The 19040-nt window shown below is 37.2% G+C and overlaps 2 protein-coding genes across 2 annotated transcripts; one reads left to right on the top strand and one right to left on the bottom strand.

The window, feature by feature from the left end:
* Positions 1 to 298: 298 nt before the first annotated feature.
* Positions 299 to 13269, top strand: hyls1 (HYLS1 centriolar and ciliogenesis associated). Its single transcript, XM_048171935.1, is given in 13 exon segments — positions 299 to 340; positions 342 to 368; positions 370 to 400; positions 519 to 629; positions 720 to 793; positions 1827 to 2062; positions 2177 to 2232; positions 9461 to 9621; positions 12281 to 12326; positions 12415 to 12478; positions 12675 to 12756; positions 12879 to 12905; positions 12984 to 13269. Coding segments are annotated over 13 exon segments (1089 nt in total). The 3' UTR covers positions 13116 to 13269.
* On the bottom strand, positions 13237 to 18826 carry mrpl4 (mitochondrial ribosomal protein L4). The gene is made up of 9 exons (XM_048171937.1): positions 18642 to 18826; positions 18445 to 18526; positions 17048 to 17216; positions 16915 to 16966; positions 16669 to 16786; positions 16463 to 16569; positions 14537 to 14646; positions 14371 to 14444; positions 13237 to 13431 (listed from the first exon to the last, which is right to left on the bottom strand). Exons 1-9 carry the CDS (start codon positions 18687 to 18689, stop codon positions 13286 to 13288), a joined length of 906 nt encoding a protein of 301 aa, XP_048027894.1. The 5' UTR covers positions 18690 to 18826; the 3' UTR covers positions 13237 to 13285.
* Between the last annotated feature and the right edge of the window lie 214 nt (positions 18827 to 19040).

Genomic DNA, 19040 nt, shown 5'->3' with positions numbered 1-19040 from the left:
TATTTTGAAAACGGAACCGCCGCCGTTGTCCTGGTACTGAAGACAACAACTACAAAATCTGACCCTTTAAAGGTGAGGAAAAACCGAAAAATAAACATTGCGTTTAAAACTTTTCTTATGTTTTCTTTTCATATGTTGCATAACAGCCTTTTTATTTCAACACCACGAACGTTGCTGTCAGTGAGGTAGTTTAACGAAAGATTTTGTTGAGTTATGTTTAAACTCAGCAGATATATGTTCTTGAGTAAATACGACCGTATTTGACTAATATCTGATATGTTTATTTTGTTAATAAAAGATGGAGAGTCTAGACTTTTCTGAGGAAGAGATTCAGCAGCAAGTTAGCTGCACTTGGATACAGTAATATTCCCGAAACAAAGACTGCGGGAATTCAAGCGAGGTGGGGTAATATTTTGAACTGTTCCAGCCTACAGCTGTGCATTTATTTGCGTTTAATTTGCCATTTTATAGCATGGTTTGCCTTGAAGTAGTGCTGTCATATTATGAATCTCCACCAGATCTAGATCAGCTGATTCGTCATGAAAAGTCAAAGAGTCACAGCTCCAGTGAATGGACTTCTCCAACATCTCACAGCAGCAAAAGTCCACCTGCGCTTATTAAAGAAAAGGGTGAGCAGTCATTCCTTGCTTTATACTGTGTATACTTAAGCTTTTTTGAACACACTTAACTAACCTAAATTTAATTTGTTTTTGTCTCAGTTCAACTAAACAACATTGGTCCCAGTTGTAACTACGTTCTCTTCAACACCAGCTCAGCAGGGCAACAGAGAGAGGTACGAGTTTTTTCTTCATTATTGTGACGTATATGAATTGCACATGAATTTAAAAAAAATAATGATGTGCACGCCTGCACGGATAAATCATTTATAATAAACACTGCAATATTCCACAATAAAACAGAATTGTCCATTTTGATTTCATGGTGAGTGATGCAAAAACTTGGGAAAATGAGATCCAGGCAGTCGATGGCATTGAAGAAAAATTATTAATCATTGCAATTAAATTTAGCTTCACATGCAAGCTTTAATCAATAATGAAAATATTTAATAAAATCCAAAAGGTAAAATAATAATCAGAAAGAAGTAATTAATAGTTAATAATAAAATCCAGAGAATTGTAAAATCCAGAGTATTGTATCTAATAGATGAAGATCAGAATATACAGAAAGAAAGAACAATAATTAAGACATTTGCAGATAGGAGAGCAAAGGAAAAAGCAAAGGAGAAAAAGCCCCCCTATCAACGACTCAGCACATTTTATACCATAAGAATAGGGAAATTTACTCAAACCTCGTTTTCGTTAATCAGAAAAGGTCAGATGAACTTACCCATTATGTCATAGACTAGTCAGATGTTAAAATAGATGAAAATAGAAACGGGGCCTTTCCCTTAAGGGGATTTTGCAAATCTTACATTATTACATGTCAGCTGAAATAGAAACAGACATATTTTGCACAATCGTGTCAACATGACCTGTCACATTGGAACACTTAAGGAAAAATTAAATATAACAAGCAAACATACTCTTAAAGACACCCGAAGAATAACCATAAGGGTACAATAACAAGTAAATACTTTAAAAAATATGATGAGAATTAATATATAAAGTAGGAGTACATAAATATATGAAATCAAAAGTAAAATTGGATTAATCATAAGCCATAAATGATTAACATAAAATATGAATAAAATGCATGAATATGAATATTGACCATTTTTGGATCCACCAGTGACTTTAAGCACCTTAAAAACATTGTTCTGGGACTGTGTACACAATATGTATGTTTTCCCTATTTTCCATTCCTAGATTTTCACCTCCACATTTAATGAGGACGATCAAGGAGACTCTGGTATGAATCACTACTATGATTCATATTCACGGCACTCATTTGCTCACAGACCAGCTCGGCCCTCCACAGCACCCAACAGGCTGGAGACAGAGGAAAGGCCTTCTGAAATATTTCAGTCTGTTTTGGACGGTAGTGAGACGACAAGTCCTGATCCGGCTCATTTGAAGCCTGTGATTAAAAGGAAAGTGTTAAGGTGGGGATCGTTTCGCAATCGTTTCTTGATTTGATAGTTAACGTGAAAAGACATCATCATCATCATCCATGCGCATGTGCAATAAGCATTATTTTCTTATAATTTGTTATACAGAAAGCATCAAGGTCGTTCTCATGTCTGTGACGAGTCCACGCATAGTGAAGATTCTGGTAAGTCCTGAGGTTATGTTTCATGATAATGTTCGGAATGAAATACTAATAAACTACTTACTGTATGCTGCAAAGTATGTGTACTACTTACCTTTTTATTAAAAAACTAGTATGTGAAACAGAATGCATTATGCAACACAATTGTTAAAGGTGCCCTAGATTATGTTTTTAAAAGATGTAATATAAGTCTAAGGTGTCCCCTGAATGTGTCTGTGAAGTTTCAGCTCAAAATACCCCATAGATAAATTTTTTTAACTGCCTATTTTGGGGCATCATTATAAACGCGCCGATTTTATGCTGCGGCCCCTTTAAATCCCGTGCTCTCCGCCCACAGAGCTCGCGCTTGCCTTAAACAGTGCCTTAACAAAGTTTACACAGCTAATATAACCCTCAAAATGGATCTTTACAAAGTGTTCGTCATGTATGCGACATGCATGCGTCGGATTATGTGAGTATTGTATACTGTTATATTGTTTACTTCTGATTCTGAATGAGTTTGAGGCTGTGCTCCGTGGCTAACGGGTAATGCTACACTGTTGGAGAGATTTATAAAGAATGAAGTCGTGTTTATGAATTATACAGACTGCAAGTGTTTAAAAATGAAAATAGCGACGGCTCTCTTGTCTCCGTGAATACAGTAATAACCGATGGTAACTTTAACCACATTTAACAGTACATTAGCAACATGTTAATGAAACATTTAGAAAGACAGTTTACAAATATCACTAAAAATATCATGTTATCATGGATCATGTCAGTTATTATCGCTCCATCTGCCATTTTTCGCTATTGTTCTTGCTTGCTTACCTAGTCTGATGATTTGGTTGTGCACAGATCCAGACGTTAATACTGGCTGCCCTTGTCTAATGCCTTTTATAATGTTGGAAACGTGGGCTGGCATATGCAAATATTGGGGGCGTACACCCCGACTGTTACGTAACAGTCGGTGTTATGTTGAGATTCGCCTGTTCTTCTGAGGTCTTTTAAACAAATGAGATTTATATAAGAAGGAGGAAACAATGGAGTTTGAGACTCACTGTATGTCATTTCCATGTATTGAACTCTTGTTATTTAACTATGCCAAGATAAATTCAATTTTTCATTCGAGGGCACCTTTAATGGTAAAGACTCTTATGCCCACCAAGGCTGCATTTATTAGATTGAAAATGCAATAAAACAATACTGACCACAAACATTTGAATGGTAGTGTACATACAATATCCTGAAGAGTAGTAAGGTAGTATTCTATCCCAAACATAGTTATGTGTTGCCTTCAGTGTTGGGGTAACTCGTACAAGTAACTTGAGTTATGTAATCAGATTACTTTTTATCAAGTAGCTTGTAAAGTAATGCATTACTTCTAAATTTACCACAAAATATCTGAGTTACTTTTTCAAATATGTAATGCAAGTTACTTTGTTTTCCCATTTATTGACTGACAGCTCTCCTGTCCCCTATGTTGAGAGAAATTGGGAGTAAGTGCAGAGGTGTTGTGTGCGCTGTGTAAACATGATGGTTATTCTAGACTAGTTCTAAACTAGTCTAGTTCAGACCTAGTGCAGCTGAGACCAAGACAAGACCAAGACCATTTTTTGAAGGTCTTGTCTTGGCCTCGGTCTTGTCTTGGTCTCAGACTAAAACAGCTTGGGATTTTATTTCACGACCAGGTGAAGACCACAACTGCAGGGATATGGCTAAATTGCTGTTGCATTTTCTGATTTCTTTGTTAACATCATTCATTTGTTTGGATGTAAAACTTCCTGCTTCAAATTCAATCAATAAATTAATTTCTAATTTCATTTATTTTGTTACTGTTGTGCCGGGTCAGAAATCAACAAGGGATTGTGCCAAAAATGTCCCTAAAATTAATACAAATGCCCTTAAAATTCAAGATATGATTGCAAAAAAGTACTTGTATATGATCTTGATATTTATATAATTAAGCAATATCACAAGAAAGAGGGCTGTTTTCACAAATATGAGCACAACTTCAAACGTGATATTGATTTTTTTTTTTTTTTTTTTTACAAATGTTCAATAAACAAAATTTTTAAAACATTAATCTCAACATTATTTATGCATTTGTAATTGTACCAATTCAGATGCAACTTCTGTTCCACCTCTGCAATGTAAAGATGAATTTTGTTGTTAGTGATTTCAATTGATTGGTAACAGCTCTATATAGTGTCTTATTATTCTAATTGTAATTATTAATTAAAAATAAGACATTTCTCATGCAGTTAATGTGGGTCTTTCAGATGAATTTGAGGAGTGCTAGTCTGGTCTTGGGCCCAATCCCAATTCTATTTTATACCCCTTCCCCTTCCCCTTACCCCTTCCCCTTGCCCCTTGAAACAGAGTGTCAAGGGGTAGGGCTGAAAATATTCCCCTAAGAAATGGGACACCACTACTAGACCGTTACACGTCATCATAAGTCGTCGCTAGCTCCTACGTCATAGATGCGCCGATGTTTATCACACACTTCTAAGATGCCATCGATAGCTGTAGTGATCTCTGTTGCTTGGGCGACAGCTATTTTTACTATTAGTGCACATATCTCACAGTAATCAGGCACAAGCAACATAAACGTTTAACAGATGACTCACTCCCAAAGTTGTTTTGCTGTGTATTTCGATTTCAAGAAACGCTGCTCGTTTTCTACACGAAAACGTATGAGCCTGCGTGTTTCCTCAGGAGTCCCTACATGCAATACTGATGAATAAGCATGCAAACTGAATGCACTTTCTGTTTATATCATGTAACGTACACGTATTTATGGACGTAACCACAACAAAACAATACATTAATCAGGCATGCGGCAAAAAGACTAGTTAGCTGCCACCGGATTTGAATTTATGTTGTCAAATCAACGCGGGTTTCAATAAAATATAAAAAAAATATGTTGTGGAACTATCATAAAGTAAAAAACATTAGCAAACTTTTTTCATAGCGATTTTAACAAATCTTTTTTCGGAGAACATAACCGTATACATGAACACAAGATTAAAGGCAACATAAAACAAGTGATTATTTATTACTAAAATACTGTTTACCGTAAGAAAATACTTACATTTATGGGTCTCTCTGCTCGCTCGGTCGGCCATGTTGGAAATTTATCATACCCCTTCGTCTGAAGTGTTGTCCCGAAAAATCTTCGTTTGAAGGGCTACCTGGCCCTTCCCCCTACCCCTTCCCCTCCAACCAAATGAGAATTGGGACACCCCTACCCCTTCACGTGAACGCGCGAAACAAAGGGGAAGAGGAAGGGGTAAGGGGTAGAATTGGGATTGGGCCTTGGTCTTGTCTTGGTCTCGGCTTAGGTGGTCTTGACTACAACACTAGTGATTATACATTTACTCATTTACTACTTCTCCTGCATCCTATTCTTCTGTATTCCAGAATGTCAGCACAGTTAAAAGACTTGTTTGTTTGAACTGCGCCCTCTACTGTACAGGTGTGAATTTCCTCAGCCTGAGGCTTATTCATTTCACTTCAGGTGTGAAAGGGCCTTTACGTTTGCCAAAAATAGAACCGTTGTTATATTAATAAAAAACAGCCCAGCCCAGATGAGAAAAAGTAACGCAAAAGTAATGTGACGCATTACTTTCCATAAAAACGTAATTAGTTATTTTTTAGGGAATAACACAATATTGTAATGCATTAGTTTGAAAAGTAACTTTCCCCAACACTGATTGCCTTTCTATACGAATTAAAAAATAATACCTCCCATACAACAGGTGGTGCAATAAGCCTTATAAACCCAGTAAAGTTCTTACCGTAATCTTCTTAGTTACATTCTCCCTCCCTCTCAGCCATCTGCTTTGGCTCAGAGTTCATTTTCTTACTGAGGGCTAAAAGAGAGATCTGTCCAGCTACCTCAGGATGTATAAAGCTTTTGACAGCCTTTCAGAAAATGAAAGCAAGGATGACGAAGGATCCCTGTCCTCTTCTTTTTGGACTGATCAGGAAAGCGAGGGGGAAAACAGGGAATATGTTAAGAAAGAAAACAGAACGATTGGGAGAGAGCCTGAAAGAGACAGTAATGATGAGAAGGAAAGATTTGTAATGGGAGATGATAAAAAGGAGAGGATGAAGGAAACACTTCAAGGGAATGAGTCGGAGAAGGAGAAATATGTGCTGGCTGAAACAAATCCTGAGGCAGATGAAGATGGAAGTGAGGAAGAGAGAGAATGTTTCATAGAAGATGAAAAGGAAAAAAGCATAAAAATAACAAGAACAGAGCTAGAAAAAAAGGAGGAGGAGGAGGAAGAAAGTGAAGAGGGGGGAAATGAGCTTGAAGAGGGGAAAGAAGAAAGTGAAGAGGAAAATGAGCTTGAAGAGGAGGAAGAAGAAAGTGAAGATGAGAAAAAAGATTTTGAAGAGGAGGAAGAAGAAAGTGAAGTAGAAGAAAAAAGAAAGGAGAGTGAAGAGAAAGAAGAAAGTGAAGAGGAGGAAGAAGGAAGTCAAGACAAGGAAGAAGAGTTTGAGCTGTGTGAACAGGGGGAAATGGATAAAAAGAACGAAGAGAAGGATCTAGAAGAAAGTGAGGGGAAAGAGGATAGTGATGAGGAGAAAGAGAGCTGTGGAGAAAACACTGAGGAGAACAAAGCCCAGATCAATGATTCAGAGGGAGAGAAAGATCAGATGAGTGTGGAGGAGAGTGAAGAAGAAGAAGAAGAGTCTTTTCCAAAAGAAGACTCAAATAGTGAAGAAAAGTGTACAGGTAAAGATTCAGACAGTGATGAAAAGAAAGAGAGCCTCACCAATGAAGAGACCACAGGTGGAAGTGGAGGAGAACAACAAGATGAGGAGGAAGGAGAAGAAAATGAAGAAGGAGATCATGTATGTTCTGCATCAGAAGATAAGGAAGGCATTGAGGAAAAAATAGATGGTGGTAAATCTTTTGTGAAGAAAGAGAGCACAGGAAACTCTGAAAGCGAGGGATCGGAGTACAGCAAACTGAATGAGAGAGAAGCTTACAATGAGGAAGAAATGAATGATGAAGAGGAACAAACGGATGAGGAGGAGGAAAGAGACTTTCTTGCAAAAGACAGTACAGAGGAAAACCCTGAGAGGGATGAGGAACAGGAGAGGAATGGTAAAGAAGATGGAAACACTGAAGAGAAAGAGAGGGAATGTTTTATCAATGAATATGACAAAGAGATAGAACTTGGAAAGAGTGATGAAAAAGAGGAAGATATTGGCAGCGATGTCAATCTGGCAGAAAACAGGCTGGGAGCAGATGAACTTGAAAGTGAGATGGAAAAGGCGACACAACAATGCCAATCGGGTGAAGAGAATGAAGAAGAAGAGGAGACAGGCTGGTTTTTTGATGAACCTGTTGAGGAAAAGGAGAGTTCTGACCAGGACAGGAAGTCATGGACAAGTGATGATGATGATGATTATGTTACAGTAACCAGTGGCCATTCACAGAAAGAAGAGGAAGACAACTATAACATGTTACCAGCTTGGGAAGAAGAGCATGCTGATGTACAGCTGAAGAAGGAAACTAGAGACCTCTATGTTGAGGATTTTCACGAAAGTCTGGGCAGCCCTGCCGCAAGCATTTTAACGTCCGGTTATGGCACGTACAGACCGGACTCGTCTAAAGATGGAGACCCAGAGGAAGTGGACTATAGAGACGACTGCACTTTGGCAGGATTAGAAGAAGAGAGCGAGTCGATCTTAGATGCTCGTGATTATGACGATAACAGCAGTCTGTTGTGGTTCAGAGACAATCAAGCATCAGAAACATCTGATGGACGAGCTCATGCAGAATCACCAGATGATAGGCAAGATGTAGCCGCAAAACACTGTACTGATCTAAGCCGTGATGATTCTGAGGATGACGGTCATCGGTTTCCTGACATGCCAAGCAAAGGTCATCAAGCTGACCAGCAGCAGACTCCCACAGAGAATGACAGTGAAACTCAAGATGCAGGCTCTCAAAATGTAGCATATTTCAATGATGATTGGGAGGTGGAGGCTTTGCGGGACAGTCTTGACCACCCATTTAATTTGAGGCACAGGAGGGGCAGAGTTCAAAGGAGACCTGAGGAGAAACAATATGATGATGGATATAATGACTGCACAAAGGAGAAGAGAGTCAGAGCTTATTCTGGCTGCCTTGGTGTGTTACACTGTTTATTTTGTAGTTTTTAGAGGTATAGCTGCAGTGGTGTGGAGAGATGTATTTATCTCTTTTATTCAGAAGAGTCATTTTTATGAATATAATGCTCATTATTATGAATTAGGGATGTGGCGGTGAGGAAATGATCAAATGTGGAGATGGTTTCGGCGTGTTTTATGCAAATAACTAATCTTGTGCGTGTGGCTGCTCATTTTCAATACTCCAAATTTACTAACATCAGAACGAGGTTAAGAACAAATTCATGTGGGTACACACATGTTATGAATTAGATGGAGATTTCTCCTGTGCGTACAAATATGAAATAATACATGCAATTATTAGTGAATGAAACCCATTATCATCAATGTTGAAAACAGTTGTGCAGCTTAAAGGATTAGTTCACTTTCAAATAAAATTTTCTGGATAATTTACTCACCCGCATGTCATCCAAGATGTTCATGTCTTTCTTTCTTCATTCGAAAAGAAATTAAGGTTTTTGATGAAAACATTCCAGGATTATTCTCCTTATAGTGGACTTCAATGGCCTCCAAATGGTTGAAGGTCAAAATGACAGTTTCTGTGCAGCTTCAAAGGGCTTTAAACGATACCAGACGAGGAATAAGGGTCTTATCTAGCAAAACGATCGGTCATTTTCGAAAAAAACAAAAAAACAAAAAACTGTATATGCTTTATAAACACAAATGATCCCCTTATACGTGCTTCTGCTTTCCATATTCTTAAAAAGCTTACGCCGTATATCCTATGCCTTCCCTATTCTACTTACAGAATGAACGCAGCGCCAGTTTTGTTTTTTTGTACTGTAATTTTGACCTTCAACCGTTTGGAGGCCATTGAAGTCCACTATAAGGAGAATAATCCTGGAATGTTTTCATCAAAAACCTTAATTTCTTTTCGACTGAAGAAAGAAAGACATGAACATCTTGGATGACATGGGGGTGAGTAAATTATAAGGAAATTTTTATTTGAAAGTGGACTAATCCTTTAATATTTTTGTGGAAACCACAATACATTTTTTTTTGTCAGGATTCTTAGTAGATATGTTTAGGATGTGTGTAATCATATACTTATGTTTTGTAGGTACAGTTAGTGAGCTGGAGGAGCGCTTGGACCATATGCGGATCGGTGCATCTCGTGTGCAGTATGACTCGGAGAGTGACGAAACAGGAAGCTACAGTGACAGATCCAGCTCTGTGACGGAGGAACGCCCGAGTGCTTTCCGGGAATACATCAAAGGCATGGTCAGTAGACACCTTCCTACTTATCTTCGTGTCTTCAACACTTTTCAATTTTAAACTTGAATTGTTTTTCCAAGGGCGTAGGTTTGATTTTGACATTGGTGGGAACAAAAAAGCAGCCCCCCTTTTTTTACATTTATGATAGACTTTTAATTGCAATTTCATGTCATCTAAAGCTTTTATTTATAGATATCAGTAGGAACTCACTCAAAACTCTTAACATAATCTTGACTATGCAACCAGCAGCATTACAATTTAGCTTTCTGTACTTTGATAAAATATTTAAACAAACATACATTCATAACTGAAAAAAGCTTTATTCAGGGATTGACATGTAGGTTTTTAGCTTATATTGATTTCAAGTAATCAGTTCTGTAATGTTATAAGTTAAAGGTTAACTTTACAGTAGCCTACATCAGAGTACATACACTGCGTTCCAAATTATTATGCAAGTGACATATCAGTAAGATTTCAGTAGAATAAACATTTAGATTTTAGTTTTTCTAAGAAAATGTTTGTTTGTTTATTTATCCATGTCTTTTTAGATAACTGGTATCAATCTCAGACAAAATAATTTGCCTTAGAGGTTGTTCCACATTATTAAGCAAGTCACAGCTCTCATGCAATATAGGGAGGAAGAAAGATCTTTCTGAAGATGAAAAGCATGAAATGGTGCAATGTTGTGCAAAAGGCATGAAAACAACTCATTTTGTGAAACTCAATGGAGATTATCGAATTATCATAAGATTTGTGAGTGATTTAGAGCACAGCTGAACTCGGTCAGATAAAAGCTTTTTAATGAAAGTTCCTGTTAAAAAAATTAATTGTATTAAAAGGGCAGCTATAAAAAAAGCCAGTGTTGAGCTGCAAACAGGTATTTGAAGCTCCTGGTGTCTCTGGAGTCTCAAGAAGCTCTCCATGCAGGCTGGCAGTTGTGCGTAAAGATGCATTTTAGACACCACTAACCAAACCTAACAAAGAGAAACATTTACAGTGGGTGTACATATACATGAAGACTCATTTTTTAAATAGTTTTATTCACTGACTAATGCTGTACTACAATAGATGGCCTAAACGGATGGATTTCTGGATGGTTGGTGAATGGCCACCACATTCCAACAAGACTGCGACGTCAGCAAGGAGCTGGCGGGTGATGATTTGGGCTGGAATATTGGGAAGTGAGATGGAAGGTCCCTTTAGGGTCTCTGAGGGTATTAAAATGACTTTTGCAAGATATGTAAAGTTCATAACTGGCCATTTTCAGCTATGATATAAAAAGGAGGATAGTGCCTTCTGAAATACAATGCACAATGCACTATCCCATACTGCAAAAAAACACCACAGCAATAAAACTGTTTGAAAATGTATTTGTACACCCACTGTAAATGTTTCTCTTTGTGAGGTTTGGTTAGTGATGGCTGAAATGCATCTTTACGCACAACTGCCAGCCTGCATGGAGAGCTTCTTGAGACTCCAGAGACACCAGCAGCTTCAAATACATGTTTGCTGCTCAACACTGGCTTTTTTATAGCTACCCTTTTAATACAATTAATTTTTTTGACAGAAACTTTCCTCAATAAGCCTTTATCTGACCGAGTTCTGCTGTGCTCTAAATCACTCAGAAATCTTATGATAATTTGATAATCTCCATTCAGTTTCACAAAACATTAGTTGTTTTCATGCCTTTTGCACAACATTGCACCATTTCATGCTTTTCATCTTCAGAAAGATCTTTCTTCCTCCCTATATTGCATGAGAACTGTGACTTGCTTAATAATGTGGAACAACCTCTAAGTAGGGTTTCCATAGACCTAAGTAGACCTGGCAAATTATTTTGTCTGAGATTGATACCGGTTATCTAAAAAGACATGGATAAATAAACAAACATACATTTTCTTAGAAAAACTAAAATCTGAATGTTTATTCTACTGAAATCTTACTGATATGTCACTTGCATAATAATTTGGAACGCGGTGTACATAATGTATGTTGAGCACTTGCAGGCAGGGTGCAAATTACAGTTTTTCGGGGGTCAGAGTGCTCTTAATGACACAGTATATCACTTCAATTTTATATATTTTTTGCCTTTATTGAGATAAGGCATTATAGGTAATCAACAGGAAGCAAAGTGGGAGAGAGAGGGGGACAGGATGAGGAAAGGCCCCCGAGGAAGGATTCAAACTTGGATCGCCTGAAGCGAAACCACACTATATATCTGACTCATTGCTTTATTTTAATATTAAAAATTGGATTGAACCAATGATGATACCTAAAACGAGACCAGTAGTCTACTGCTAAAGTAACAAACAAAAATTTCAAGAGCTCGCTCAAATTAGTGTTTTTAATTTTGTGGATATTTCAGAAGTTTACTTTATACATTGTTTAACAACATTAAGTTAAAGTTAAAGAGGGTAAACATACCTTAGATTCTCTATTCATGCAATAAATGCACGTCCCTGAAAGGGGCTTTGAATTCTCAGGTCATTTCAATGGTATGACCCGTTTCAGATGTGGCCAAAATTACAACAACAGTGGTTGCAAATAAATATATTTTAATTGTTTGATCAAAATTTTTGCTAGGGTCAGTTCAGTAGTTGCTGGATATTGGTAAGAACATGTCCCTATTGTCCCCACTAATTTCTAAGCCGTTGTCCTCCAACAGACACGATCACACAGTGAGAGTGATATTCGGCCTCGTCCAAAATCATGTAAGTTCCATTTTCACATTTAGTTTGTTCATACATGTTTCCTTGACCTATGTTTGCAAGAATTTACAGAATTCGATTCTCTTCACAGTTATACGGCCAGTTTTTGATCATCCTCACACGAGGAACTTGAAGAAAACTGATCCAGTGACAAAGTATGACATTCTGTATTGATCTTCATAAATACATGATTTAAGACTTAAATCTCTTGTGATTGGTTCAGGCTTTTACAGCTGCTGTTAAATATATCATAATACTTGAAGAATTTACACTAGAAATGTGATAGATAACCCACTAAACACCACAAACTGATTGTAACGTTGATCTGAATGTGTTTGACTCCTTTATCAGGTATTTCCAATATAAGCAGGACTGGGAGACATTTAAACCTCCAGGAGAGAAGAGCAGGAAGGAGCTGCACTGGGCCATCAGGGTAACCCTGTACTTGTTTTTAGTAGTGGCTGCTTGTTAAGAAAAACAAGAGTTTTAATATGTGTGTGAAATATATATTTTGATTTTTCTTATTACAATTCTTTTTTTTTTTTCCCCCCTTAGGAACAACTCATGTATCAGCCTCCACCAGTAAGTCACTCACTCACACACATTCATTTATTTATTTTTGGAAAGGACTGTCTAGATTGTTTTTTCTTGTCTCTACAGCCGAAACCTCAGAAGACGTACATCCCCAACAGTTATGTGGTTCCAACAGAGAAGAAGCGATCTGCACTAAGATGGGAGATCCGACATGATTTAGCACATGGCATTATCCCAACAAAAATCTCCTATCCCTGACATGAAGAATATTCCATTGATGCCTTATCTTTTATATATACTTAATGTTATTATTTATTCATATGATATTGAGTTTTTTTTTACTCCATGGAACTTGTGAAATGAGACAATTAGATCACTGTTTTTATGAAATAAACATTTTAATACTCAAAAAGTCAATGTTGCTGTGTTCATGGCAGGTCTCTGTATGGGAGTTTGAAGGGATACAGGGGAGTATAACGCACATCATGCCAAAGAAGCTTCTTTTCAAGAAATTTTACAGCTTCCAGAGTGAGAACCAGACTCTCATGTTTCAACATGCTGTGGACGTTTAGACCTGTAAAAACAAAAAAAAAAGACCTGTAAAAACTTCATAGAAGCTTTAATACAGAAGTCACATTCCCTTATGTTTGGTCTACAATAAATGGGCGCTTTGGGGCCCGGTTTCACAGACAGGGCTTAGCCTAAGCCAGGATTAGGCCTTAGTTCAATTAGGGCATTTAAAGGGATAGTTTACCCAAAAATGAAAATTTGATGTTTATCTGCTTACCCCCAGCGCATCCAAGATGTAGGTGACTTTGTTTGTTCAGTAGAACACAAATTATGATTTTTAACTCCAACCGTGTCAGTCTGTCAGTCCTATAATGTGCGTCAATGGGAACTCTATCAAAAAGAGTAAAAAAAAACTTGCATAGACAAGTCCAAATTAAACCCTGCGGCTCGTGACGACACATTGATGTCCTAAGACTCGAAGCGATTGGTTTGTGCGAAAAACCGAACAGTATTTATATAATTTTTTACCTCTAAAACACCACTATGTCCAGCTGCGTTCAGCATTCGCTTAGTGAGGTCTGATCGCGCTCTGACAACAGCAGTGATGTCTTGCGCTCATTGAAGTATAACTCTTATCATTGACTCTTATTGATAGAGTTCCCATTGACGCACATTATTTGACTGACAGACGGCAACGGTTGAAGTTAAAAATCCTCATTTGTGTTCTACTGAAGAAACAAAGTCACCTACATCTTGGATGCGCTGGGGGTAAGCAGATAAACATCAAATTTTCATTTTTGGGTGAACTATCCCTTTAAGTAGCTTTTATAAACATTGACTAGAAAAAAAAAACATTACTGGTGTACATCTTGAGACAAAACAATGGCACTGGCATATTTTAAGATCTGTCAGTACAAGTTACTTTCAGTTAAAACAGCTCAAATATGCATTTTAGTCAAAGACTAGTCTGTGAAACTGGAGTTGATGTGGTCAGTTTGTTTACCTATAGCTGGAATAATATTCACTGTTTTCAGATTTTCGGTTGCCTTGAGAATGTTCTGAGGGAATTCATCACCTCTGGAATGCAACAAAAAAAAAAAAAGAAATTACTTGAGAAAAGATGTATATCAGGTTGGCAACGGCATATACATCCACTCTCACAGACTTACACATCAACGATGAGGACAGATTCCCCCCACTGTCTGTGTTTGACCAGGTCCTGGAGATAGTGGGGGTCTGGAGTGGGAATCTCCAGTGAGTCCACAATATGAAGATAATCCTGGTGAAATAATGAGACTTTAACTTTCATCAAACAGAATATTTATGAACCAAACTAATTTTCACTTATTCACTTAAAAAAAAAAAAAAAAAGGTAAACTCAAGATTTAAAGTCCCCCTGTGTTGAAAATGAAGTTTTTAAAGGTGCCATTGAACGTTTTTTTACAAGATGTAATATAAGTCTCTGGTGTCCCCTGAATGTGTCTGTGAAGTTTCAGCTCAAAATACCCCCTAGATTTTTTTTTTAAATAAATTTTTTTAACTGCCTATTTTGGGGCATCATTAACTATGCACCGATTCAGGGGCTGCTGGCCCTTTAAATCTCGTGCTCCCTGCCCATCGAGCTCACGACTCTATAATACAGTGCATTTACAAAGTTCACACAGCTAATATAACCCTCAAATGGATCTTTACAAAATGTTCGTCATGTATGCTGCATGCATTCGTCGGATCATGTGAGTATAGTATTTAGCTGTGCTTCGTGGCTAAAGCTAACATTACACACTGTTGGAGAGATTTATAAAGAATGAAGTTGTGTTTATGAATTATACAGACTGCAAGTGTTTAAAAATGAAAATAGCGACGGCTCTTGTCTCCGTGAATACAGTAATAAACGATGGTAACTTTAACCACATTTAACATTACATTAGCAACATGCTAACGAAACATTTAGAAAATATCACTAAAAATATCATGATATCATGGATCATGTCAGTTATTATTGCTCCATCTGCCATTTTTCGCTGTTGTCCTTGCTTGCTTACCTAGTCTGTTGATTCAGCTGTGCACATCCAGACGTTCTGCCCTTGTCTAATGCCTTTCATAATGTTGGGAACATGGGCTGGCATATGCAAATATTGGGGGCGTACACCCCGACTGTTACGTAACAGTCGGTATTATGTTGAGATTTGCCTGTTCTTCGGAGGTCTTTTAAACAAATGAGATTTATATAAGAAGGAGGAAACAATGGAGTTTGAGACTCACTGTGTGTCATTTCCATGTACTGAACTCTTGTTATTTAACTATGCCAATATAAATTCAATTTTTAATTCTAGGGCACCTTTAATGTTCATATATCTATGTGGTGTTTATAATATACTTTAAGAAAAACCATGTGCAAATTCATAAGTCAACACCATTGCTGAGTATTTTGCTTTTAAAACTGCAGTGATCTAAAGATGTGCCGCCGGATTTTAGCATAACATTAACTATGACTGCTTTGAAGAAAGGGAGTCATGTATAACATTAGCAACACATTATTAGGCTAATCAAAAGGCGAATCATAATTACCATGATGTGTATGACGTTGTAAAAAGTAATAACATTGTGCAGTAAACGTTTACCTTAGTGAGTTGACCGAGTGGATATTTGAGCTTGTGCGAGTGAGTGGAGGTTGGGGCTAATTAGCATATTCATAGGTCCACGTATACTACAGTAAATGAAGCAATGGTGTAGTTACATTCCAGCTATTTTAAGGCATGAAGAAACTTTTTTCATAGAAAAAAACATTTAAATATGACATTTTGGTGAATAAATATGAGATGAAAATATTGACTACAGGGGGACTTTAATAAGTCCTAAAATTACTAAAGCTAAAATTGAAATAATAAAAGTTAAGATAGAAATATACAAAAAAAAAAAAAAAAACACAAAAAAATAATAAAAAAAATGACAAAAGCACATAAAATACCTAATACTTAAAAACTGAAAATGTAAGAATAAAAGCTAATTCAAAATATTAATATTAAAACAGTATGTAAATAATACTGAAGCACACTCCAAAGCAAGCGAGACTTTTACAGTGCAGCCCCCCTCACCTGAGCCAGTTTGGCAGTTAGGGCGATTTTCAGCCCTTGCACCCGCACCTTCATGGGCAACATGTAATAATAGCTGGTTGGTCCTCGTGGACCATGAGCTACTCCTCCTGAATTGCCAAGGAGGAGCATTTGTTTAGTTATTCAATGGGTTCACTGCTATTTAAGTATATCTATGCGTTTAAAATTAAACTCAAATTTTATCTCACCTCCTCTCCATAATGGAGAACGAATGCTTCCATGTCGTGCCCGCCCGCTTCCTTTTTGATTCCATGGTTTCCTGCCTCCACCGCTGACTTCAGCTCTTGACTTGACTTTTGCATGGCTCTACAGTAATTACATCACATATGTTAATATCATATGCAATAATTCAATATGACTGAGGTTTATAGAACATGATTTGGACAGTATCTTAATGCACAGGAAAGCATAAAATGCTCCTCATGGTTACTTACTATTCGTTTGAAATTACGTTGCCAGACCTCTACAGCATGGAGAATATCCAGCCTGTTAATAGGAACAAAAAACCAGCCATTAGTTTGCAACGTAACTTCATTCCGAAATCATTCAGAGGACTAAATGGTTTACCTGACAGGCACTGAGAAGACATCAGGGTGAAGGTCAACCACACCAAGAGGTTCACTGTCATGACTTTCCAAAGACTCGAGCCACGTTTGAGTGGGTGCCAGGTGAGTCGGGATATCAGCCTCACATCTGCGCAGCACTGGAAGATCAGAGCCGGATGGAGGAGCCCTCTCTGAAACGAGAGTTCAGATACGTTTGTCACATGCATTTTAAAATGGCATTATTGCAGTTTCATTGACAACGAACAAAAATTTAGCATGGAAACCTTTAAGTTCCTGCTAAAAAATTTTAATTACTTCAGTTGTTATTACTGTGAAACTATATTAAGTTAAAGGGTTAGTTCACCCAAAAATGAAAATTCTGTCATTAATTACTCACCCTCATGTCGTTTCACACCTGTAAGACCTTCGTTCATCTTCAGAACACAAATTAAGATATTTTTGATAAAATCCAATGGCTCAGTGAAGCCTCCACTGACAGCAAGATCATTTCCTTTTTCAATGGCCCAGAAAGCTACTAAAGACATATTTAAAACAGTTCAAGTGACTATAGTGGTTCAACCTTAATGTTATGAAGTGACAAGAATACGTTTTGTGCACCAAAAAAACAAAATAACGACTTTATTCAACATTATCTAGTGATGGGCGATTTTTTTATGAATCATTTGTTTTGAATTCAGTGGTTCGGAGCGTGTATCAAACTGCCAAAGTCACGTGAACTATTGGAATTTTGAAACACTTATGACATAAGGAAGCCTTTTTTACCGATTTTGGCACTCCGAACCAATGATTTGAAACAAAAGATTCGTAAAGCTTCGAAGCTTCATGAAGCAGTGTTTTGAAATCGCCCATCACTAGATATTGTGGAATAAAGTTGTTATTTTGTTTTTTTGGTGCACAAAAAGTATTCTTGTCGCTTTACATTATTAAGGTTGAACCACTGTAGTCACATGAACTGTTTTAAATATGTTTTTCTGGCCACTGAAAATGGAAATGATCTCGCTGGCAATGGAGGCCTCACTGAGCCATCACATTTTATCAAAAATACCTTAATTTGAAGGTGTAGAACGACACGAGGGTGAGTAATTAATGACTGAATTTTCAATTTTGGGTGAACTAACCCTTTAATATAGGTTGTCCTTGCACTCCAGTCTGTCATTTATTTGAATAGCTTTATAGATAACAATAATGGGCAACAGAAAGTTCCCCCAGTTTCATTGTGACAGCAGTTCAGTATGGTATATTTGTAGAAACTATACTTTTAACTCAGGAAGTAGGAGTGTAAAGCTTAAATCACTTAAAAGCCAGAGACTTATTCTTCTCAGAAGTAAGTAGTATTCTCAGTAGTATTAGCAATTAATGCATTATAATTCTCTATTAAATACGCAAAGCTTTGCCTACTTTGTCCCGCGACGCCGATGAGATTTGATGGCAGTCGCAGATTTGATGGAAGTGCGCTTTCTCCAGAGACCGATGAGATGAACTGGTTAGAGAGAAAAAAAAATCATGCTTTAACTCGTCAGTGTGTTCCAGCATGAACATAAATATCATATTCACACGCGTTAACATTACATTATGAATGGCAAGCGAACACTTACCCTTTTAACGACTGTTCTTCCACATACTGCCAACGTGGCACGAAACATGATGCGGGATAAATAAATTAAATACTAAAAGCCCTGGTGTTATAATTTCAGCTTCTTACATTATTTGGTTTCCCTGTCAGGAAGGTCGTGATGGTCTGCGTACAATTCCGTCGCCCTCATATGACGTAAGCCAGCGTTTTGTCTCCTGAAGTTGTATGCAATAAACATAACACTACACGTTTGGGGGGTATTATGATAACGTTTGTAACAATTTTGTATATGAAATTCTACAGGTGTTCATTACTATTTTTTAAATATTTATTTTAATTACTTTTATTATTATTGCTTTAAAATATGCTTTCTATATATGTATACATGAGAGTATGTTTATGTGCGTGTGTGTGTATACAT

This window comes from Megalobrama amblycephala, linkage group LG21 (assembly GCF_018812025.1).
Source record: "Megalobrama amblycephala isolate DHTTF-2021 linkage group LG21, ASM1881202v1, whole genome shotgun sequence".
Taxonomy (NCBI): Eukaryota; Metazoa; Chordata; class Actinopteri; order Cypriniformes; family Xenocyprididae; genus Megalobrama; species Megalobrama amblycephala.
This window is presented reverse-complemented; position numbering and strand designations above follow the sequence as displayed.